The sequence below is a fragment of the Chaetodon auriga genome, chromosome 12 (assembly GCF_051107435.1).
Source record: "Chaetodon auriga isolate fChaAug3 chromosome 12, fChaAug3.hap1, whole genome shotgun sequence".
NCBI classification, from domain to species: domain Eukaryota; kingdom Metazoa; phylum Chordata; class Actinopteri; order Chaetodontiformes; family Chaetodontidae; genus Chaetodon; species Chaetodon auriga.
The window spans coordinates 4,590,026-4,613,905 of record NC_135085.1 but is presented as its reverse complement, the minus strand read 5'-3'; the positions used below and the strand labels follow the sequence as shown (position 1 = coordinate 4,613,905).

Sequence of the window (23,880 nt, the reverse complement as noted above, 5' to 3'; positions counted from 1 at the left end):
ACTGGTGACGTCATCAGTTGGGGAGCCTGTTTTTTCCCCCATTAATTTTCATAACGAAAAAAAACAATATTTTAATAAGACATTTATTTTTGAATTGCATAATATATAGAAACATTGTATAACTGTTTATATACACACTCAGCAGTCGCAGAAACATTAGCATTCACTTGACTCTTGTTTGCGGCTGCCTGGTGAATAAATCTAATATTCACTGTCTTCAAGCTCTGGTCACAATACAGCTAAACGATGAGCTGACACTCTTATAAATCTGTGTAAAGCTGAGGGGGACTGCAGATCAGTTTGATAATTCTCTTTACACTCATCACTGTGAGTAACCTCTTACACATTGTTGCATTATTTTAACAAAACAAAGAAAAGTTTTGTTGCCGTCTGTATTGATATTATAGTTCATTCATGGTCAAGACTGATGAATACAAACCACAACATCCATCAGCTGTTCATTAGCGTTACAGCAGTCAGATATTGTCTTCATTAATAGTGGCCTTCCTGCAAATTACAGGTTTGAAGTGTTTCTCTGCAGTTTTATTCTTACCAAGGTGGAACACACTCTGAGGCGACATTTAGACCATTATGTGACACAAACCAGAACAAAATGAGCAGCTCTTTAGAGTCAGTGCAGCTCTAAGTCCTTGAAATGATGTCACTCTTTTTGAATTGAGGAAACTGTTAAGTATTTATATAAACTTCCTGTTATTAAAGAGGGATTATATGAGGTTTTGGTCTTGGAGGAACCACCATCATGACAGATGTTCAGTATGTGTGAATCTCAAGTGTTGTTCATTATCAGTGAGACTTGGTAGCGAGCTTTTTGTCTTCGTTGAAGCAGCCAGTGTTTCAGATTTCCATGCTGTATGCTGTTGCTGTTTCCATGTTCCTTTTCCTCTTCCATTTCAAAGTAACAGTACTGAGATGCAGCCACAACATCACCTCCTCCTCATTTTCTCTCCTCCTCGTGTCTGCTGGCCAGCTGGCAGACATCTTCACAGGCTTCAGTCTCCGCACCGCCTGCTGATTGTCTGCTCATCGTCATGCTCCTCTGTTTTGTGGGTTACAGAGATGCGATCATGTCTCTTTATCTCTGTTCTTTACTTCCTCACTTCCCCCCCCTTCTCCTGCATCTTGCTCTGCTGGCCATTTGACAGAGATGTGGTAAGGCTTCAGCTCCTCCTCAGATACCCAGTCAGGGGCGCTGCTCATGAGGTCGTGACCTCGGAATGACTTAGGGAAGGCAATGACGTCACGGATGCTGGGAGCCCCGACCATGATGGAGATCAGCCGGTCCAAACCTAGAAATGCATGGAAGAGTAATTACGACAACTTAATAATTATGCGACTGTTCTCACCTTTTAGCTTTGTGTAGTTTTAGAAGTGGTATTGAATATTACATATATCACTTGGGTACGATCTGCTCAATGCACCACTGCCACTTAAACTCTGATGTCAAATTTCAACGTTCCACATCTAAGTTGCAGCACACTGATATGGGATGTCCCCATGTCCCCTGCCTGTTAAGACAGCCAGCTCAACTGCTGCCATGTTTAGCCATTTAACGCAGGTTAGCGAGAGTAGCACCTAACACTGGTGCTTCACTTTGACGCTGAGTAATGATCCAATCTCACAAACCGACCTCGCTACTAAGCTTGCGAGGTAAACAGCATGAGCAGCCTCGTTGTCATTCATGTCAAGTTTTTAAAAACTTGACTTTAAACACTTGACTTTTGAATAAAGGTACTTCTACAATGAAATAAAAATGATATAAAATAAACCTACGTTATCATAATGGCAAGAACAATGAAATAATATTTTACAATTAATTTTCTTATAATAAATCCAAAGAGTGTGATTTGTCAGCTGAACTCAGTGAATGTCATTTGCAGGTTATTATTTTACTCCTGCAGTTACACTGCATCAGACGCTCATCTGTGACACTGTAACAGCAGCAGTAAACTGCATGTAGACTGACAGCTGAATGGACCAGTGACTGCTAAAGCACACTCTGATCTGACCGTACCCAGAGCAATGCCTCCATGTGGCGGTGCTCCTGAGTCCAGAGCCTCCAGCAGGTGAGAGAGAAGAGTGGGGTCCTCCTATGGCACACACGTCAAGAACAGTTATGACCGGTGACTGATTCAGCCCAAATCCAAAGGTAGGCTGAACGCTAGCAAAATACACAACGACTGACCTTGAGGATATTTTTCAGGACATGAAGCTGCTCTGAGGCCTTGTGGATGCGGATGGAGCCTCCTCCAATCTCACAGCCATTCAGCACCAGGTCATAGTGCTGACCACGTACCTGGGAATGACAGAAAACTCTCCATAAGGCTTGATGCATCCCATATGACGTCTGATTATGTCTAAATATCCAAAAATGAATTACAAAGAGTCTGTGTCTACCTTGTGTGGCTCTGTGTAGAGTAACTGAGTGTCCTCTGGCACTGGAGCAGTGAACGGATGATGGGCTGACTCCAGCTGCTCCGGCTCCTCTTCTTTGGGCAAGAAAAGAGGAAAGTCCACAACCCACAGGAAGTGGAAGGCTGAAGGGTCGCGGACCGAAATGTCACAAGACTCCAGGAGCTGTGCACACTGCAGGCGGAGGTTACCCAGCAACAGGCGCTGAGAGCAGAGCAGGGTGGAGTAAGAGAGAGAGGGCAGGGTGGAGAGACAGAAGAACAGAAGTCAACATACACTCACATGATAGATCATCCGTCTAACGTAGTGTGAGTGAGTCTCTGACCACAGTGTGGAGGGAGCCGGCTGCCATCAGCAGCAGGTCTCCTGCTGTGGCTTCAGTCCTCTGCAGCAACTCATCTGTGGCTGAGACAGACAGCAGCTTCTTCAGGGGGGACTTCAATGTCCTGTCTGCTTTGACCAGCACCACGCTGAGCTCCTTCAGACAAGACATGAACACATGAAGGAAAGTACTGTGGGTGAACACAATAATACAACACCTGTAAAATTCACTCTTGTTGGTCTGTCAGTCTGTCCAGACTGAAATATCTCAACAACTATTGGATGGAGCGCAGCAAAATTTTGGAGAGACATTCACAGTTCTCAGGTGATGAATCCTCATCACCTCCTGTGCCATCATGCGGTTTACATTTGTAATCAAGTCTCAGTGACTGCTGGATGGACTGCCATGAAAGTTGGTACACACATTCTTTCCCCTCTCAGGATGAATTGTAACAATTTTTGGGGATTTCTGACTTTTCATCTAGAGCCATCGTCACATCAAAGTCTGAATCTGTACTTTGGTTTAATACCTGCAAAACATCCCCATCAGTTTCAGCTGTACTTTGTATTTAGTACTATTAAGCAACTGTTAACATTTTTTCAGTTTCACTTGAAATATGATCATTTTGGAGCCCTAACGCAATAATCTCAGTGAAATCTGAGCAAACTGCACCCACACGATCACAGTGACGCAGATAAACAGATAAATTCTGTATAACTAATACCTTTTTGTTACTTTGACAGGTGCTAATTTAGTCATGAATATTTCACATTATAGAGAAACCCTTCTGATTTCAAGCCAAGTTATCAGAGGCTTTAACGTTGGCTACTGCTACACTGCGCTACTATGTGCTACTAAACTGACATAACAAGAAATGTTGACTTCACAAAAAACTCACAACACAATGTGAAAGGATAGAGAAAAAGAGGAAAGACAAACCTACCTGGCCAAACTGAGTCTGAGCTGTTTGTTTCAGTTTTTCTAAATCTTTCCCAGTAAATAGTTTCTGTGGTCAGACACAAGACAGAGAATCTCATTTGAGACAGACAGCAGTGAAGGGCTCAGCAAAGGGTGGCAAAACACAGATACACCCAAACCTGTTACTTATCAAACATGGTTCTGAGTGATTTTCATTACTCTGAAGTTGTGTGTACAGTCAACAGGAGAGAATTTGTTCTTACCGCTCCACTGGGGACACAAATGGCCTGAACACAGCCGTCTGGTTGGCTGAGAGCTGATCTGAGGAACTCAATATCCGTGGATAAGAAAACGTCACTGAGGTCGACCAGCTGGACAGACAGACAGACAGACAGACAGACAGACAAGAAGAAAGACAGGGATTCAGGCAGATAACACCAGGAAAAGCATTTTCTGTCTTTAACAGCAAAGATTTTTTTTTTAGCTCAAAGTCAGCAGCCAAAACCCAACAGTTTGTTTGGGTTAACACAGCCAACTCTCACTGTCGCCCAGCAAGGCTCAACAGGCACGTTCAGGACAGGCACAACAGAGGACTGACCAGTGTTCTCCTTTCCTGAGACATGAATGGACAAAGACGCCACTCGCTGGCCTCTCATTGGTCTTTGCTCTGGAAACAGTGTTCCTGTTCTCCGAGCTTCCACAGGTCCTTTATTCCTGCTGCTGTCAGACTTTACACATCAACACTGCTCCCAGTAGACCACACACACCAAACTGACAATTCATGAGGAACATCAGCGCATGTGAAACTTGTGCGATATTAAATATTCCCTGTGTGTGAATAACTCAATTAAACTCTCTGCTTTAAGCATTATATTGTTTTTTTTTTAACAGATGCTTTTTACTATTGCACTGTCCCCTTTGCTGCTGTAACACTGCAAATATCCCTGCTGTGGGATTAATGAAGGATTATATTCTGCCATGCTATGCTATGCTATCATCCACCAAAACTGGTTTGTGAATTAATCTGATGTGAAAATGTTGTTGATGTTGGTTTATAGAGATTGTTTCATTATCTTTATTAAAAGAAAATGTACTTTGGAATTTTAAGTATTTCTAAAAGCAAGTGCTCCAGTAAAGATTTGAGTGAACAGCTTTCACCTGTATTGCAGTACTACTAAGTTTCTATACTTTGAACCAAGTAATGGAGTTGTGTACTTTGGTCCACATGGCTCAAAAGTAGACTTTGTGATTAACTGACCAGTAATGAACAGCAATAGGTGTTTGTATAGGTCAGTAGAATCACTGTGTTGTTCCAGGCCTTCCTCAAACAACCCACAATCACCCACCTTCATACTGAACCTGGTATCAGGCTTGTCCACACCGTAGTCCCTCATGGCCTCTTCATATGTCATGGTTTGGAAAGGAACCTTAATGGGACCTTTCTCTGCAGGCCAGGAGTGCTGTATCAATCCCTCCACCAGGGACATGATGCCTGCCTGGTCCACAAAGGACATTTCTATGTCTACCTGTGAGAGATAATGAGAGGATAACATTCAGAAAACACAGATCAGGACTGTAAACTGGCTGTGAAGTGACAAACTGTACAGTATAAAGTCCAAGTCAACACCAGAGCTAAGAACAAAGAGAAACTGGATCAAAAACAGGACAAATCAAATCAAAATCAGCACCTAGACCAAAGGAACACCTCGTACCTGCTAACTAATGCATAGAAATGTGATGAATGAGGTGAAGTGTGAAATCTCCAAAGTAGGTTTGTCACACCAGAAGAGAAATTAAACTGGTAAAATCACTCCAGAGTGCAGACTATCTGAAAAGTGCTGTCCAGACTGAGCTCTGCTCTCCCATGTCATCCCATATGGTCTAGTGGTTAGGATTCCTGGTTTTCACCCAGGCGGCCCGGGTTCGACTCCCGGTATGGGAACAAACATTTAAGTTAATTTCATCATTAAGCTAATCTCAATTCATTCAGCTCAACCACTTTAAGAAGAGGGACGAAATAACGACAGTAACAGAAAGTAACGTCTTTGAGAGTACAGTGCTCTGTCTTACCTGCGTGAACTCAGGCTGCCGGTCTGGCTTGGAGCCTTCATCTCGGTAGCACCGGGCCATCTGGAAGTACCTGCACAGTGACAACAAAGCATGTTGGTCATTACATGCTTCTTGGCTATTGGCTGAAGCAACAAAACATCAGATTGCTGTGCAGACATTATTGAGTCAATCACTGACTTCACTAGCACAAGTTTCCGAGGCTTACTTAAAATGTTTTAATGATTTTTCTGTCCACTTGGGGGCAGCAGAAACAGACTGTGACACAACAGTGGCAGACGCTCCTGTGTTCACCAGCAAGCGTCTAACTGTGTGTGCTGAGCAGGTAGTGTAAAGCTGCAGCAGGCAGCTTTACACTACCTGAGGTCTCTACTGTGTAGTACTGTGTGCAGGTTCAGCACGGACTCCTGACACTCTATTGAATTAACAACAAAGATGCAAATCTATGAATGTCTGATGAGTGATTTGCAGACCATCATATACACACACACACACACACACACACACACACATAGAACAGGGCACTGGTCTTCTGTAACAGTGCAAATGTCAGTCAGACCACTGCTGGAGGAACATTTAGTCTTCTTGTGCTCAAGCCTGGACCCACCTGTCTATACCAGCCACCATTAGAAGCTGTTTGAACTGCTGTGGACTCTGAGGTAGAGAGTAAAACCGGCCCGGCTCTCTGGATGGAACCACAAACTCTTTGGCTCCCTGAAACACAAAAGAATAAACTCATTTTGGGCATCATACGTACAGTGTATGTTGTAACTGCTATATTCCGATTTTTCCTGGATGTTAGATATCATATGTGTTGTGTTTTGCCTTTTGGGAGTTTCCAAATTGCCACTGACAGTGTTTCTGTAGAGATGCAGTAGAGGCAGATAATATAGATACTGTATAACAATAAAAGCTAAAATGATATGGATTTCTGTTTTTTTAATTCGCATGAGGAAAAAAAACAAACCAAATAATGCATTGTTTCTTTGTTTATTCTGTTATTTTTCTGGGTTTTTTAGCGAGACAGAGAGAGAAATTGTTTGAGTCTTTGAATGTTTGAGTCTCCCTTCCAGTGGCTGTGACTGTGTGGAGCTGAAATCATTCAAAGGGCCTTCTTACCCCTGGTGTTCTTTTAAACAACGTAGGAGTTTCCACATCAACAAAACCTACAAATGAGAAAAACAAGAGAGAATTACAAACAGTTGAGTTTATTCATGCTTCAGCAATGAGGACCTGATTCTACTGTTGGTTTCTGTAGTGTTTGTGAGGCGTTTGGGTTTCCTCCGCGTCCTCTAACTCCACTAATCCAATGACAGGCAGGTCACATGGAACGGGGATCAACAGGAGCAATATTCTTGAGAGTGTGGATGTGACGGTGTGTGTCTCGCTCTCCATACCGTGCACGTTACAGAGGTACTCTCTCATCTTCATCACCAGCTGAGACCTCAGTCTGAGGTTCTGCTGCATCTGAGACGACCTCAAGTCCAGATAGCGATACTGCATCCGCAAAGACTCTGATTTCTGCACAACAAAACAACCATTCAGTGTTAATACCAATTCTAATTTTTTTGTTGACCATTTGTAAGAGTAATAGCACACATGCGAGGAACATGAGATGAACTTACTTTGACAAAGTCTTTGATTTCAAAAGGCAGCTTCCGGCACCTGTTGAAAACCTCCACACTCTCAGTCAGGATTTCTATTTCCCCGGTTGGCATCTCCTGTTGAACACAGCAGAATGAGAAGATGGAGCACCCTAAATAAGAAATGATTACTTCAAAAACGTCAGAGGAAGTCTCTCAAAATACCCTGAAAAACTATTTGAAACCAATGAAATCTTAAATCATAACATCATTCTTGAAACATCGTCCAACAGTGAGAAAGATTAGAGGGAAACATTACCGAACCCAGAACCCACCACCCACCAGTCGATCCATTTCAACATATGACACAGAACATATCAGACCCGTCACAGGAAACACGTCACTGAAGCTACTCCCAACCCCGACTGCTCTTTCAGCCAACCTGAACAAACTGGAACTGGTCTGCAAATGACAAAAGCTGCATGAATTCTGGGATAAATCAACTGTAGTAATATCTCAAATGATCGGTCAATCACTGGATTCTTCATATGATCAGAGGTGTTTACTGCAGAGGTGACTGGAATTCTCCTCCTTGGCATATTCCCATATGGTCTAGCGGTTAGGATTCCTGGTTTTCACCCAGGCGGCCCGGGTTCGACTCCCGGTATGGGAACAGTACCATTTTCTTCCTGGGGATCAATTAAGTGTCATAGACTTGGACCTGGTTGGCTCTGCCCACAAGGGAATCACTAAAATCAAACCAATCAGGGTTATTTGAAACACCTGAGCTGCAGAGGGACAGTCAGTGTAAAGATGTTCAGTCCAGTGTTGTCCATCATCCTTCTGGCTGAACAATAGGTTTTCTGCCAAAGGTGAGCAATGTGCTGCAACAGTTTTTGAGAGACTGTATGTAAAATTTGCAATGCCTAGATTAAGAATATATCAAACACCAAAATAAAGAAGATCTTTAAGTGTCCTGCTCAGTGTTTTCTTAAAGCTGTTCTCCAGCCTTGCTCTGCAAACTGTATGTTAAGACCACCCCCGCCTGGGCTGAATGTCCTCATATGAATGGGGGGACCTGCTTTTGGCAGCCAGTCATGATCTAATATTGCACACAAACATACACAAACCTTGTTCTCTTGTCCTGCTGGCCGTCGTCTGACTGTTCCTGTAACCTTGATGACAGACTCGGCTGTCAGATCACACAGCACTGCTTTCAAATTCCTGGCAGACTTATAACACACACAAAAACAGGTTAAACTCAAGTAAGTCACAGCTTTGTCGACCTTCCACTGCACCTAAACAAGAATGAGCTCAGTGTGCTGGAAACGGTTTTACATTCTAAATATCTTTATTATTTGTTGTGACAGATATAACGGACACTGAATGGTGGTCATTGAATTGTTTGGATCCTTACTTCTTCCTGAGGAATTAGAACTTGTGTCAAGCCGCTGAAATCTCGCAGGATGACAAACAGGTCTTGCCTGTTGGAGGCAGAAACAGTATTTTAATGGGGCCACACAGGAGCAAAACAACTAACTCTGAATTACAATGTGAGAGTGACACACACTTTGTGTCCTGAACAGCAGTGAGTGACCGCTCCGTCCACGAAAACAGACTGACCAACAGCACAAATCTAACCACTTTCATATGAGGTCCCACTGACAGACTGAGCTGACAAAATGAACATGCTGCAGTTTACTGACACCACAGTGGAGAACGCACTTCACATTATAGCCATGCTTGTCTCTGTGGGTAGCAATGTCCATCTGTCTGTCCACCCCTTTGATCCAGACTGAAACATCTCAACAACTATTGAGTGGATTGCAATAAAATTTTGTTCAAGTCGTCATGGTCCCCAGAGGGTGAATCCTCCTGACTTCAGTGATGCTCTGTTCCCTCTCCTCTTCCTCTCCAGAGCCATCATCAGCTCAAAATTTAAATCAGTCCAGTACTTTGGTTCATGTCCAAATACACCATATGCAAACCAATGACTCAGCTGTACTTTGTGTTAAATGCTAATTAGCGCATTAGCTTGCCAGCATCCTGAACAATTATAGTACATGCCAGAGTACCACTGCGGTGAGGAAGAGCCTCACAGAGCTGCTAGCATGGCTGGAGACTCTCTGGCTAAACTGTTACCTCTCACTGCTGTATGTAATGTAATAGTTAGTTCCACCTCACTGTGCAGACTGAAGTAACAGAATAATACCTGAGGTACTGCACCCAGCCACACACAGTGACTCTCTCTCCCACATGATCTGATCTCAGTTCTCCACAGGTGTGACTCCTGAACGACAGACTGCTGGGACCTGGACAAGAAACAGATTTAAGATTATGGCTGGATGATGAGTGAGACAGTTGTGATTATATGACCATGTGATGCTGTCTTCTACAGAAGTCCATTGTCCAAATGAATGACTCAAAGCAAGCCGCAAACCAGTAAATGATCAAGTAAAAGTTAGCCGTTGGAGTTTTATGAAGCACAAATACAGAGTTTGATTCTGTCATGTGACTTTGTTATATGTCAGTGCATAGACATAAAAAATGCTATAATTTCAGTTTGCCTGTAAGTCTTATACTGAATTTCCCAGCAGATTAATACAGTGTTAAACTGTATAGTGAGTATCATTTCTCCCTGTCAGCTGACACCTTTTGTGTATTTACTGTGAGCATTCCTGGAGAAAGCCTGAAACAACAATCACTCTCTTGCGTGAGTTTTGGGTCTAACTTCAAGGAGATACATCATTGTATTTGTGCACATCCTGGAGTCTAACAGGAGTCCCTGTGCAAAAACAATACGTCAGTCAGTAAACTATCAGCTGTCTGTCTGTCAATCAGTCGCAGAGCTGGTGGCTTTCAGGGTACCTGTGCTGGCAGGGTCACACTTGTGGAGAGTGTGCGAGCAGCTCAGGTGTCTGCGCTGAGGTTTCCACAGCAGGCGTCCTTGGCTTGAGGTCAAAGCTGAGCTCTGATAGCAGACAGTGTGAGCCCTGAGTCCACTGAACACTCTCTGCAGCACATATCTGCTTCTTGTTGCCATTTTCTATGAACACGAAGTGAGGCTGACTTAACGTGACATAAGCCTGGAAGTTATCGAGGAGTCTTGCTGTTTGAATGACGCACATGGAAGCGCTTCTGACACGGAAACACGCCTCTATGCAGGCTCTGTTAATGTAATTTCTCTATTATTGAACATGAGAGCGCTAACACCGGCGACCGGACTTCACAGACCGGGTCTAGCTGTGTGGGTTGGGTAAGAAACCTCCGCTGTCTCTTGTTCTGGTCCTGGTTCCGCAGTAGCGGTCGTCCTGAGCGGCTTTCACGCCCCTCTGCTCATGTGGATGGACTCTCTGTGGCGCTTCACATGAGCTCAATGCTGGTCCATACATGTAGGAGTCTGCGGGGCGAAAGCGGATGTGACGAAATGTTGGTTTTAGACTAAAGTAGTCAACCTGCAACATAATCGATTTAAATCTGTAATCAATTGGCAGTGGGTTTTCAAGGCGGACATTCACTGTAGTTTTTAAATGAGCGGTGATGGGTGACATGATAATCCAGATGTCTTAAAAAAATAAAATAAAAATAATAATAATAGTAATAATAATAATAATAATAATACTTTTCAATAATACAGACTTATACACGATCTAAATCATCTTCCATGATGGTGTGCTTTCGTCTCTTTATTAAAGCAAAAAATTACAGCAATAATAGACCTTTCTAATCACCAGTGACAACAGAAAATAAGAAATTATCATACAGATAAATAAGTGAATAAAAAATAATACATTTATTGGAATTTATAGTTACACACTTAGCGAATACACATAGCGAATATACATGTGGATGGATTGGACGCTTTTCAAGTTTTAAAGTTCTTTGGAGAATTAAAGACATTTTAAGGTCTATCAAATAACTATTTGACTTGTTGTTTATCAGTCTTGGTTTATGGGTGTGGAGCTTTGTAAGAAGGCACAGAAACACTTTATGCTTATGTTTTTAAACTCATGCAGTACACTCCTGACCAGAAGGTGGCGCGAATGCACTTGTGCACCGCTCTGTGAAGCGCAGAAGCAGAACTGTACTCGAGACAGGAAAGAACGTGACGCTGAAGTGTCTGAACCTGTCGCCCCACAATCCACCGAGAGTTTGTGTGTGTGTGTGCGTGTGCGCGTGTGCAAACATGTCGGGCAGCAGGCTCATGAAAGCCATCAGAGTGAGTGAGTTCGGACCTCCGTCAGTGCTCAGACTGTGCTCGGATGTGACTGTGCCTCAGCCTGGACGCAGACAGGTGAGACGCTGCACAGGTGGAGGCTCAGCTGACCTCAGTGGACACAAAGCTGCTCTTTGAAGATGATCCCACATTAAACACCAGAATGTGTCACTTGTCTGTAAATGTGCAGACACTTTACAGCTGCGCATGTTAGCTGCAGACCTGAGCTGCAATGAAGGCAAAGTAGTGCATGTTAGGAATATGAAAAAGCAGTTATACAAGATATTATCATTCATAGGGATTAAAAAAAAACTACTGAGTAATTGCAGTTAAACTAGGGGACCTATTGTCTCTTATATTCTTGTGTATGTATGTTGTGTCTATAATTTATTACTTGATGGTTTTCAAGCACGTCCACGATGTTGCAGGTGCTGATTCGTGTCCACGCCTGTGGAGTGAACCCGGTGGAGACTTACATCCGGGCTGGGACATACGCCCGTAAGCCCACCCTGCCATACACCCCAGGGTCAGACGTAGCTGGAGTGGTGGAAACTATTGGAGAGGGAGTCACTGCAGTAAAGGTCTGATTAACAAACACTGATGGGCACAAAGGCACAGCCAGTAAACCAGTTTTATTTTGCTTATGAAAGCATCTGGCATCCTGGACAGTTCTTCCTCTAAACCACAACAAACACATCTTCATTTAAAGACTTGACCTCCACAGGATCTGGTCCTTTTCTTTAAATGATTGAAGTTATTGTTTTAACCATTAATATATCCCAGCAGGCTCTTTTTGTGTGCGTGTGGATTGATGTTTTGTCTCTGCCGGTTTTAATTGTTAATGTCATTCTTTTACTCTTAATGTTATTGAAACGCAGGCTGGCCTAATGGTCTGAATCCTGTCTGCAGGTATTGTGCCAGAAGAGGACGTTAGCACATCCAGAGCTAAGAGACATGTAGCAAAGTACAAAATGCTCACTGCTCACTAAATATTACTGGCTCATGCAATAATAATACTGATATTTTTCAGTGTATAGCTTCAATAAGCCTGTGTATCATGTGCTCCAGGCACAGCTTGCAGTTTGAAACCCTCTGAGCTGTGATAGACAGGCCTACATGTCCAACTGGTTGTCCTGCAGTTCTTGCTGCTTGAGCACTGACAGCTTTTGAAATACCATGAAAACACAGGCTGTGTACTTTAAACCAGAGGCACTGACAGTGAGAACTGGCCGGTGAGGGAACATGCACAATGTGCATCGGAAGCAGTTACCGTGTTAAGTCAAACAGTGGGACACTGCAGCCACTTTAGGGCAATGAATCCAGTCCATGTGTAAGTAATTGTGCATGTGTGCTGTCCAGGCAGGAGACCGTGTGTTCACCACAGCCACAGTTGATGGAGGGTATGCAGAGTACACTGTGGCAGCTGACGACTGTGTCCACAAACTGCCCGATGCTTTAGACTTCACCCAGGGTGCAGCCATAGGGATCCCTTACTTCACCGCCTACAGAGCTTTGGTTCATAAGTAAGACCTCGCCACTGCAACATTTCAAGTAACTTCATTCAGGGTTCAGGTGGATAAGGTGTCACAGGTGTGAATGTAGCTCCGAGCCTGCATTCTATCAGAGCACTTTTGTTTTTCACTTAACATGTAACATCGCTGTTAATGTGAAATCTGAATTTTTATTTACACATTCTCACTGATTTTTTTCTATTTTTCTAAATCGACACATCTCTGCACATCACATTACCTGTGCATGTGTTATTCTTGTACCTTTGTCGTCACCCACTCCAGCAAAAGTGCACTGAAAGTCACTCCATGAGGAATTAATTTGAACCTGAAAGAAGCCATTCTCACCCTGAAAGTCCGTCACTTTAAAGCCGCAGTGCACTGTGTTAGTAAGGACTGTGTGACACCAGACCTACCTGTTAAGTGAGCCAGCTAATCACAGATGTTATGACTAAAATGTCTTTTAACTGATATGTTGTGTGTTGCAGAGGCCACGCCAAGCCTGGAGAGACCGTCCTCATCCATGGAGCCAGTGGAGGGGTGCATTTCTTGTCTTTTTCCTCCTCTTTCTTTTCTTTCTAGTTCCATTTTAAAAAATAGAAATGTCATTGCATGTATTTGTGTATGTGTAGGTTGGTGTGGCAGCGTGCCAATTGTCCTGGGCTCTGGGTCTCAAGGTGTTGGGGACAGCAGGGACACCAGAGGGAATGAAGCTGGTTCTCAACAACCAAGCTCACCTGGCCTTTAATCACAGGGAAGAGGGTTACACAGACAAAATCATGGTATACACACACACGTGCACACACACCCTGCAGGAGCCCCAGAGGGAAAGGCACATGTTAGAAGCTCACCAAGAATTCAAACATTTGATAATCTTTATTCCTTCTGTCTTATTTATGGAGGAAAAACTTATCTTGCTTTAGCCGTGGTTATGGAGATATAGACTTATAGTTAATATATAATATAATAATAATATATCTGTGTGTGTTGCAGAAAGCCACAGAGGGCAGAGGCGTAGATGTGATCGTGGAGATGCTGTCAAATGTCAACCTCAGTAAAGACCTCCAGATGTTGGCCTATGGTGGACGTGTTCTGGTCAGTAGGACTAAACTCCAGGGGCCGTATTCACCAAATGCTAATGCTTATGCTAATGCTGTATTCTTATCTTATGGTCATCAGGAGGCCATTGACCTCCTGGCTCTAAAGGTTCCAACTAAGGGTTCCTCTGAAGAGCTACTCATGTAACTGAGATAAGAGGAAGGGCGAGGTTGACTCTGTTGCTATGGATGACATCATGTTTCACAAATGAACTTACTATCTCTGCAGTGAGAAGAGAAATCAAATATTCATCAATATATGGGAGAGGAGAGCAACAAATGTGATTACATTTAGACAGATATACAAACTGCTTCACAGATTTCATACATGAAACAAAGTAAAGTACTGATGTGTTAAGCAGCTTTTATCTGGAAATAAATACAATCAGCATGATTTCTTTTCCAGCCCCATCTTTCTGTAGCTCTGTGGTACAGTCGAGCACTTTGTCTCTTACGTTGTTAGTTTATAGCTTATAGTTCTTTGTAGTAGTTTTATCCCAGTGTAGCTCATCTCAGTGCATTTCTATATGCTCCTTCACCGTCTTTATCTGCAGATCGTTGGCTCCAGAGGTCCCATAGAGATCAACCCCAGAGACACCATGGTTAAAGAGAGCAGCATCGTGGGAGTGGCCCTTTTCTTTGCTACACCGGTACAAAGCAGTGATGTTACATAAGCCATGCTTTACACACACACACACACACACACACACACAGTGGTCAGATTTTTCTGGGTTTAAATGCCGACACACGCTTGATGATACTTATGAGTGTGTCATATCAGCTGCTGATAATACATTCAGTTGGACGTAATGCTGATAACTGTTGTACATCACTTCCTGTCCTCCTCTCTCAGGAGGAGAAGAAGGAGTGTGCAGCGCTGCTCTCTGCAGGGATGGAAAGCGGTTGGCTGCGTCCAGTCGTCGGTTCTCAGTATCCGCTCGAGAAGGCTGCCCAGGCCCACCACGACATCATTGAGTCTCCCGGGGCAGCTGGGAAGATAGTCTTGACCATGTGATGGTGTGATTATGTCAGAGGTTAAAGGTCACTAAGTAGGGTTTTGGCTGTTCATAAAGGGGAGTCTCTTGAAGGGGTGAATAATGATGAGCATGATTACATTAAGCTTGATCACTGAAAATTATCTTCAATAGCAAAAACATAAATTTCATGGAATCTTTAAAGCTGCATTATTATTATTTAGTTTTGCCCACTTGGAAGCAGCAGTACATTCTGAAAACACAGCAATAACATATTGCCACCCTAAAATTGGTATGCATTCAGTTAGAATGTATTTAAAGTTGTGTCTCTGGCCGCCTCACAAATCCGTGAAGTTCAATAACTATTTCTTTTTAGCTCAGTTTTGGTCTTCACTGACACAATATGAGAAAAAATATAGCTCTTTCATGCTAAATGCTTCACTGTGGTCACCAGCTAGTCACTAACTGTGTCTGTCTGCTGGTGCAGAGCAGGTGGTCCACTGTGTTAGCAGAGCTTTTGTTCTGGAGACAGCTGCCTGCAGTCAATGAGGCCGATGAGATTGGTGAGACTGAACCAAAACAGTGAAGTTGCTGGCCAGAGAACCAAAACAAAGGGCTACAGAAACACTTAAAGGCTCTGTAGAGCTGAGCAGAACTGCAAAGTTGGCTGATAATTCTCTGTGGGTCGTCACTACATGTGACCCTGTTGACATGACTAATCTAAAACTAAAAATTTGATTAGTGCAGCTTTAAGTGGATCTTTAAGATGAACCATTGTAGTTGTTCAATAATACACTGTTCATGGTTTTTTACTGGACAGCGGCTGTGATTTAACCAAGAATGATGAGAATATTGTTTAACCCAGCTGATGATAATGAACACAAGCACTTGAGTTGAGAGAAAGGAATTAAATGAAATTGCTGATATTTTTGAAGTCAGTTGTAAAACTGTATTACACTGTGTTACACTCACTGTTAATGTCACAGAAGATTAGCAGTAGAAATACCACTGTGCCTTCATGCAAGGAATCAAAGAAAGCTAAATCAATGGAAACATTTTTATTAGCAGTAAATTGTGAAGAAAATTAAAATGGATCAATAAGATAATAAACATATTTTCTGAATATTTGTGTGGCAGTACTATTAACAATATAGCTATTTAGGAGGAAGAAATTAAGATATAAGAGTAAAGTTAAAAGCTCATTTCTGACTCAGGAAAGTGAGTCAGACATGACATCTGTGCTTCTCAGGTGACAGCCGGCTCCACTGGGCATGCTCCAGGGAGGGCCAGGTAACTTAAGCTAGGCACACACATTTACACAGTACCTGCTATACTATGAAATATTATGTCTAATGGAGAAATGTGAAAATGTCCAAAACACCATGTAGACCGCACAGTAATGAGACAGTAAAATGTGCTTTGGTGAAATCCACACTAATGAAATGGTTTATAGTGAGTTAGCCGTTCATTAGCAGTAGTAACATCATTCTTGAAACATCGTCCAACAGTGAGAAAGATTAGAGGGAAACATTACCGAACCCAGAACCCACCACCCACCAGTCGATCCATTTCAACATATGACACAGAACATATCAGACCTGTCACAGGAAACACGTCACTGAAGCTACTCCCAACCCTGACTGCTCTTTCAGCCAGCCTGAACAAACTGGAACTGGTCTGCAAATGACAAAAGCTGCATGAATTCTGGGATAAATCAACTGTAGTAATATCTCAAATGATCGGTCAATGACTGGATTCTTCATATGATCAGAGGTGTTTACTGCAGAGGTGGCTGGAATTCTTCTCCTTGGCATATTCCCATATGGTCTAGCGGTTAGGATTCCTGGTTTTCACCCAGGCGGCCCGTGTTTGACTCCCGGTATGGGAACAGTACCATTTTCTTCCTGCGGATCAATTAAGTGTCATAGACTTGGACCTGGTTGGCTCTGCCCACAAGGGAATCACTAAAATCAAACCAATCAGGGTTATTTGAAACACCTGAGCTGCAGAGGGACAGTCAGTGTAAAGATGTTCAGTCCAGTGTTGTCCATCATCCCTCTGGCTGAACAATAGGTTTTCTGCCAAAGGTGAGCAATGTGCTGCAACAGTTTTTGAGAAACTATATGTAAAATTTGCAATGCCTAGATTAAGAATAAATCAAACACCAAAATAAAGAGGATCTTTAAGTGTCCTGCTCACTGTTTTCTTAAAGCTCTTCTCCAGCCTTGCTCTGCAAACTGTATGTTGAGTCCACCCCCGCCTGGGCTGAATGTCCTCATATGAATGGGGGGACCTGCTTTTGGCAGCCAGTCATGATCTAATATTGCACACAAACATACACAAACCTTGTTCTCTTGTCCTGCTGGCCGTCGTCTGACTGTTGCTGTAACCTTGATGACAGACTCGGCTGTCAGATCACACAGCACTGCTTTCAAATTCCTGGCAGACTTATAACACACACAAAAACAGGTTAAACTCAAGTAAGTCACAGCTTTTTTGTCGACCTTCCACTGCACCTAAACAAGAATGAGCTCAGTGTTAAGTCCTTATTTTAATGATGTTTACTTCAGTAAATCCTCTGTGCTGGAAACGGTTTTACATTCTAAATATCTTTATTATTTGTTGTGACAGATATAACAGACACTGAATGGTGGTCATTGAATTGTTTGGATCCTTACTTCTTCCTGAGGAATTAGAACTTGTGTCAAGCCGCTGAAATCTCGCAGGATGACAAACAGGTCTTGCCTGTTGGAGGCAGAAACAGTATTTTAATGGGGCCACACAGGAGCAAAACAACTAACTCTGAATTACAATGTGAGAGTGACACACACTTTGTGTCCTGAACAGCAGTGAGTGACCGCTCCGTCCACGAAAACAGACTGACCAACAGCACAAATCTAACCACTTTCATATGAGGTCCCATTGACAGACTGAGCTGACAAAATGAACATGCTGCAGTTTACTGACACCACAGTGGAGAACGCACTTCACATTATGGCCATGCTAGTCTCTGTGGATAGCAATGTCCATCTGTCTGTCCACCCCTTTGATCCAGACTGAAACATCTCAACAACTATTGAGTGGATTGCAATAAAATTTTGTTCAAGTAGTCATGGTCCCCAGAGGATGAATCCTCCTGACTTCAGTGATACTCTGTTCCCTCTCCTCTTCCTCTCCAGAGCCATCATCAGTTCAAAATTTAAATCAGTCCAGTACTTTGGTCTTCCATCAGTCTTGGTTTATGGGTGTGGAGCTTTGTAAGAAGGCACAGAAAAGCCTGGTTTACGCTTCACATTTTATGGTTATCTTTTTTAACCCATGCAGTACACTCCTGACCAGAAGGTGGCGCGAATGCACGCTCTGTGAAGCGCAGAAGCAGAACTGTACTCGAGACTGGAAGGAGCGTGAGGCTGAAGTGTCTGAATCTGTCGCCCCACAACCCACCGACAGTTTGTGTGTGTGTGTGTGTGTGTGTGCGCGCAGACATGTCGGGCAGCAGGCTCATGAAAGCCATCAGAGTGAGTGAGTTCGGACCTCCGTCAGTGCTCAGACTGTCCTCGGATGTGACTGTGCCTCAGCCTGGACGCAGACAGGTGAGACCTCAGTGGACACAAAGCTGCTCTTTGAAGATGATCCCACATTAAACACCAAAATGTGTCACTTGTCTGTAAATGTGCAGACACTTTACAGCTGCGCATGTTAGCTGCAGAGCTGAGCTGCAATGAAGGCAAAGTAGTGCATGTTAGGAATATGAAAAAGCAGTTATACAAGATATTATCATTCATAGGGATCAAAAAAAAAAAACAACTACTGAGTAATTGCAGTTAAACTAGGGGACATATTGTCTCTTATATTGTTGTGTATGTATGTTGTGTCTATAATTTATTACTTGATGGTTTTCAAGCACGTCCACGATGTTGCAGGTGCTGATTCGTGTCCACGCCTGTGGAGTGAACCCGGTGGAGACTTACATCCGGGCTGGGAGATCTACCCGTAAGCCCACCCTGCCATACACCCCAGGGTCAGACGTAGCTGGAGTGGTGGAAACTATTGGAGAGGGAGTCACTGCAGTAAAGGTCTGATTAACAAACACTGATGGGCACAAAGGCACAGCCAGTAAACCAGTTTTATTTTGCTTATGAAAGCATCTGGCATCCTGGACAGTTCTTCCTCTAAACCACAACAAACACATCTTCATTTAAAGACTTGACCTCCACAGGATCTGGTCCTTTTCTTTAAATGATTGAAGTTATTGTTTTAACCATTAATATATCCCAGCGGGCTCTTTTTTTGTGTGTGTGTGGATTGATGTTTTGTCTCCGCCTGTTTTTATTGTTAATGTCATTCTTTTACTCTTAATGTTATTGAAACGCAGGCTGGCCTAATGGTCTGAATCCTGTCTGCAGGTATTGTGCCAGAAGAGGACGTTAGCACATCCAGAGCTAAGAGACATGTAGCAAAGTACAGAATGCTCACTGTTCACTAAACATTACTGGCTCATGCAATAATAATGCAGATATTTGTCCGTGTACAGTTTCAAAAAACCTGTATATCATGTTATGCAGGCACAGCTTGCAGTTTGAAACCCTCTGAGCTGTGATAGACAGGCCTACATGTCCAACTGGTTGTCCTGCAGTTCTTGCTGCTTGAGCACTGACAGCTTTTGAAATACCATGAAAACACAGGCTGTGTACTTTAAACCAGAGGCACTGACAGTGAGAACTGGCCGGTGAGGGAACATGCACAATGTGCATCGGAAGCAGTTACCGTGTTAAGTCAAACAGTGGGACACTGCAGCCACTTTAGGGCAATGAATCCAGTCCATGTGTAAGTAATTGTGCATGTGTGCTGTCCAGGCAGGAGACCGTGTGTTCACCACAGCCACAGTTGATGGAGGGTATGCAGAGTACACTGTGGCAGCTGACGACTGTGTCCACAAACTGCCCGATGCTTTAGACTTCACCCAGGGTGCAGCCATAGGGATCCCTTACTTCACCGCCTACAGAGCTTTGGTCCATAAGTAAGACGTCGCCACTGCAACATTTCAAGTAACTTCATTCAGGGTTCAGGTGGATAAGGTGTCACAGGTGTGAATGTAGCTCCGAACCTGCATTCTATCAGAGCACTTTTGTTTTTCACTTAACATGTAACATCGCTGTTAATGTGAAATCTGAATTTTTATTTACACATTCTCACTGATTTTTTTCTATTTTTCTAAATCGACACATCTCTGCACATCACATTACCTGTGCATGTGTTATTCTTGTACCTGTGTCGTCACCCACTCCAGCAAAAGTGCACTGAAAGTCACTCCATGAGGAATTAATTTGAACCTGAAAGAAGCCATTCTCACCCTGAAAGTCCATCACTTTAAAGCCGCAGTGCACTGTGTTACTAAGGACTGTGTGACACCAGACCTACCTGTTAAGTGAGCCAGCTAATCACAGATGTTATGACTAAAATGTCTTTTAACTGATATGTTGTGTGTTGCAGAGGCCACGCCAAGCCTGGAGAGACCGTCCTCATCCATGGAGCCAGTGGAGGGGTGCATTTCTTGTCTTTTTCCTCCTCTTTCTTTTCTTTCTAGTTCCATTTTAAAAAATGGAAATGTCATTGCATGTATTTGTGTATGTGTAGGTTGGTGTGGTAGCGTGCCAATTGTCCCGGGCTCTGGGTCTCAAGGTGTTGGGGACAGCAGGGACACCAGAGGGAATGAAGCTGGTTCTCAACAACCAAGCTCACCTGGCCTTTAATCACAGGGAAGAGGGTTACACAGACAAAATCATGGTATACACACACACGTGCACACACACCCTGCAGGAGCCCCAGAGGGAAAGGAACATGTTAGAAGCTCACCAAGAATTCAAACATTTGATAATCTTTATTCCGTCTATCTTATTTATGGAGGAAAAACTTATCTTGCTTTAGCCGTGGTTATGGAGATATAGACTCTGTTAATATATATATGTGTGTGTGTGTGTGTGTGTGTGTGTGTGTGTGTGTGTGTTCCAGAAAGCCACAGAGGGCAGAGGCGTAGATGTGATCGTGGAGATGCTGTCAAATGTCAACCTCAGTAAAGACCTCCAGATGTTGGCCTATGGTGGACGTGTTCTGGTCAGTAGGACTAAACTCCAGGGGCCGTATTCACCAAATGCTAATGCTGATGCTAATGCTGTATTCTTATCTTATGGTCATCAGGAGGCCATTGACCTCCTGGCTCTAAAGGTTCCAACTAAGGGTTCCTCTTAAGAGCTACTCATGTAACTGAGATAAGAGGAAGGGCGAGGTTGACTCTGTTGCTATGGATGACATCATGTTTCACAAATGAACTTACTATCTCTGCAGTGAGAAGAGAAATGAAATATTCATCAATATATGGGAGAGGAGAGCAACAAATGAGATTACATTTAGACAGATATACAAACTGCTTCACAGATTTCATACATGAAACAAAGTAAAGTACTGATGTGTTAAGCAGCTTTTATCTGGAAATAAATACAATCAGCATGATTTCTTTTCCAGCCCCATCTTTCTGTAGCTCTGTGGTACAGTCGAGCACTTTGTCTCTTACGTTGTTAGTTTATAGCTTATAGTTCTTCGTAGTAGTTTTATCCCAGTGTAGCTCATCTCAGTGCATTTCTATATGCTCCTTCACCGTCTTTATCTGCAGATCGTTGGCTCCAGAGGTCCCATAGAGATCAACCCCAGAGACACCATGGCTAAAGAGAGCAGCATCGTGGGAGTGGCCCTTTCCTTTGCTACACCGGTACAAAGCAGTGATGTTACATAAGCCATGCTTTACACACACACACACACACACACACACACACACACACACACACACACACACACAGTGGTCAGATTTTTCTGGGTTTAAATGCCGACGCACACTTGATGATACTTATGAGTGTGTCATATCAGCTGCTGATAATACATTCAGTTGGACGTAATGCTGATAACTGTTGTACATCACTTCCTGTCCTCCTCTCTCAGGAGGAGAAGAAGGAGTGTGCAGCGCTGCTCTCTGCAGGGATGGAAAGCGGTTGGCTGCGTCCAGTCGTCGGTTCTCAGTATCCGCTCGAGAAGGCTGCCCAGGCCCACCACGACATCATTGAGTCTCCCGGGGCAGCTGGGAAGATAGTCTTGACCATGTGATGGTGTGATTATGTCAGAGGTTAAAGGTCACTAAGTAGGGTTTTGGCTGTTCATAAAGGGGAGTCTCTTGAAGGGGTGAATAATGATGAGCATGATTACATTAAGCTTGATCACTGAAAATTATCTTCAATAGCAAAAACATAAATTTCATGGAATCTTTAAAGCTGCATTATTATTATTATTGTTTATTTTTGCCCACTTGGAAGCAGCAGTACATTCTGAAAACACAGCAATAACATATTGCCACCCTAAAATTGGTATGTTTGTAAAAATTTGCAAAGGATTTGCATTCAGTGTATTTAAAGTTGTGTCTCTGGCCGCCTCACAAATCTGTGAAGTTCAATAACTATTTCTTTTTAGCTCAGTTTTGGTCTTCACTGACACAATATGAGAAAAAATATAGCTCTTTCATGGTAAATGCTTCACTATGGTCACCAGCTAGTCACTTACTGTGTCTGTCTGCTGGTGCAGAGCAGGTGGTCCACTGTGTTAGCAGAGCTTTTGTTCTGAAGACAGCTGCCTGCAGTAAATGAGGCCGATGAGATTGGTGAGACTGAACCAAAACAGTGAAGTTGCTGGCCAGAGAACCAAAACAAAGGGCTACAGAAACACTTAAAGGCTCTGTAGAGCTGAGCAGAACTGCAGATTTGGCTGATAATTCTCTGTGGGTCGTCACCACATGTGACCCTGTTGACATGACTAATCTAAAACTAAAAATTTGATTAGTGCAGCTTTAAGTGGATGTTTAAGATGAACCATTGTAGTTGTTCAATAATACACTGTTCATGGTTTTTTACTGGACAGCGGCTGTGATTTAACCAAGAATGATGAGAATATTGTTTAACCCAGCTGATGATAATGAACACAAGCACTTGAGTTGAGAGAAAGGAATTAAATGAAATTGCTGATATTTCTGAAGTCAGTTGTAAAACTGTATTACACTGTGTTACACTCACTGTTAATGTCACAGAAGATTAGCAGTAGAAATACCACTGTGCCTTCATGCAAGGAATCAAAGAAAGCTAAAGCAATGGAAACATTTTTATTAGCAGTAAATTGTGAAGAAAATTAAAATGGATCAATAAGATAATAAACATATTTTCTGAATATTTGTGTGGCAGTACTATTAACAATATAGCTATTTAGGAGGAAGAAATTGAGATATAAGAGTAAAGTTAAAAGCTCATTTCTGACTCAGGAAAGTGAGTCAGACATGACATCTGTGCCTCTCAGGTGACAGCCGGCTCCACTGGGCATGCTCCAGGGAGGGCCAGGTAACTTAAGCTAGGCACACACATTTACACAGTACCTGCTATACTATGAAATATTATGTCTAATGGAGAAATGTGAAAATGTCCAAAACACCATGTAGACCGCACAGTAATGAGACAGTAAAATGTGCTTTGGTGAAATCCACACTAATGAAATGGTTTATAGTGAGTTAGCCGTTCATTAGCAGTAGTAACATCATTCTTGAAACATCGTCCAACAGTGAGAAAGATTAGAGGGAAACATTACCGAACCCAGAACCCACCACCCACCAGTCGATCCATTTCAACATATGACACAGAACATATCAGACCCGTCACAGGAAACACGTCACTGAAGCT

General features: G+C 43.0%; 3 protein-coding genes and 3 non-coding genes across 6 annotated transcripts; 5 read left to right on the top strand and 1 right to left on the bottom strand.

The window, feature by feature from the left end:
* Positions 1–74: 74 nt before the first annotated feature.
* On the bottom strand, positions 75–10,624 carry dars2 (aspartyl-tRNA synthetase 2, mitochondrial). Its single transcript, XM_076746057.1, has 17 exons — positions 10,189–10,624; positions 9,533–9,632; positions 8,738–8,804; positions 8,451–8,552; positions 7,363–7,458; positions 7,135–7,258; positions 6,857–6,903; positions 6,345–6,451; positions 5,741–5,810; positions 5,017–5,196; positions 3,934–4,041; positions 3,696–3,758; positions 2,756–2,908; positions 2,416–2,634; positions 2,204–2,314; positions 2,033–2,108; positions 75–1,307 (listed from the first exon to the last, which is right to left on the bottom strand). Exons 1-17 carry the CDS (start codon positions 10,361–10,363, stop codon positions 1,084–1,086), a joined length of 2,022 nt encoding a protein of 673 aa, XP_076602172.1. The 5' UTR covers positions 10,364–10,624; the 3' UTR covers positions 75–1,083.
* trnae-uuc (transfer RNA glutamic acid (anticodon UUC)) lies at positions 5,541–5,612 on the top strand. Its single transcript has one exon. It is a non-coding gene; the product is annotated as a tRNA-Glu (tRNA).
* trnae-uuc (transfer RNA glutamic acid (anticodon UUC)) lies at positions 7,922–7,993 on the top strand. The gene has a single exon. It is a non-coding gene; the product is annotated as a tRNA-Glu (tRNA).
* A 774-nt stretch (positions 10,625–11,398) lies between the features above and the next one.
* LOC143329875 (quinone oxidoreductase-like) lies at positions 11,399–17,306 on the top strand. The gene is made up of 8 exons (XM_076746007.1): positions 11,399–11,614; positions 11,965–12,117; positions 12,896–13,059; positions 13,533–13,584; positions 13,677–13,826; positions 14,038–14,139; positions 14,696–14,791; positions 14,995–17,306. The coding sequence occupies exons 1-8, from the start codon at positions 11,507–11,509 to the stop codon at positions 15,154–15,156; spliced, it is 987 nt and encodes a 328-aa protein (XP_076602122.1). The 5' UTR covers positions 11,399–11,506; the 3' UTR covers positions 15,157–17,306.
* Positions 16,932–17,003, top strand: trnae-uuc (transfer RNA glutamic acid (anticodon UUC)). The gene has a single exon. It is a non-coding gene; the product is annotated as a tRNA-Glu (tRNA).
* A 1,210-nt stretch (positions 17,307–18,516) lies between the features above and the next one.
* Positions 18,517–23,180, top strand: LOC143328757 (quinone oxidoreductase-like). The gene is made up of 8 exons (XM_076744057.1): positions 18,517–18,708; positions 19,039–19,191; positions 19,972–20,135; positions 20,609–20,660; positions 20,753–20,902; positions 21,128–21,229; positions 21,786–21,881; positions 22,109–23,180. The coding sequence occupies exons 1-8, from the start codon at positions 18,601–18,603 to the stop codon at positions 22,268–22,270; spliced, it is 987 nt and encodes a 328-aa protein (XP_076600172.1). The 5' UTR covers positions 18,517–18,600; the 3' UTR covers positions 22,271–23,180.
* Positions 23,181–23,880: the final 700 nt, after the last annotated feature.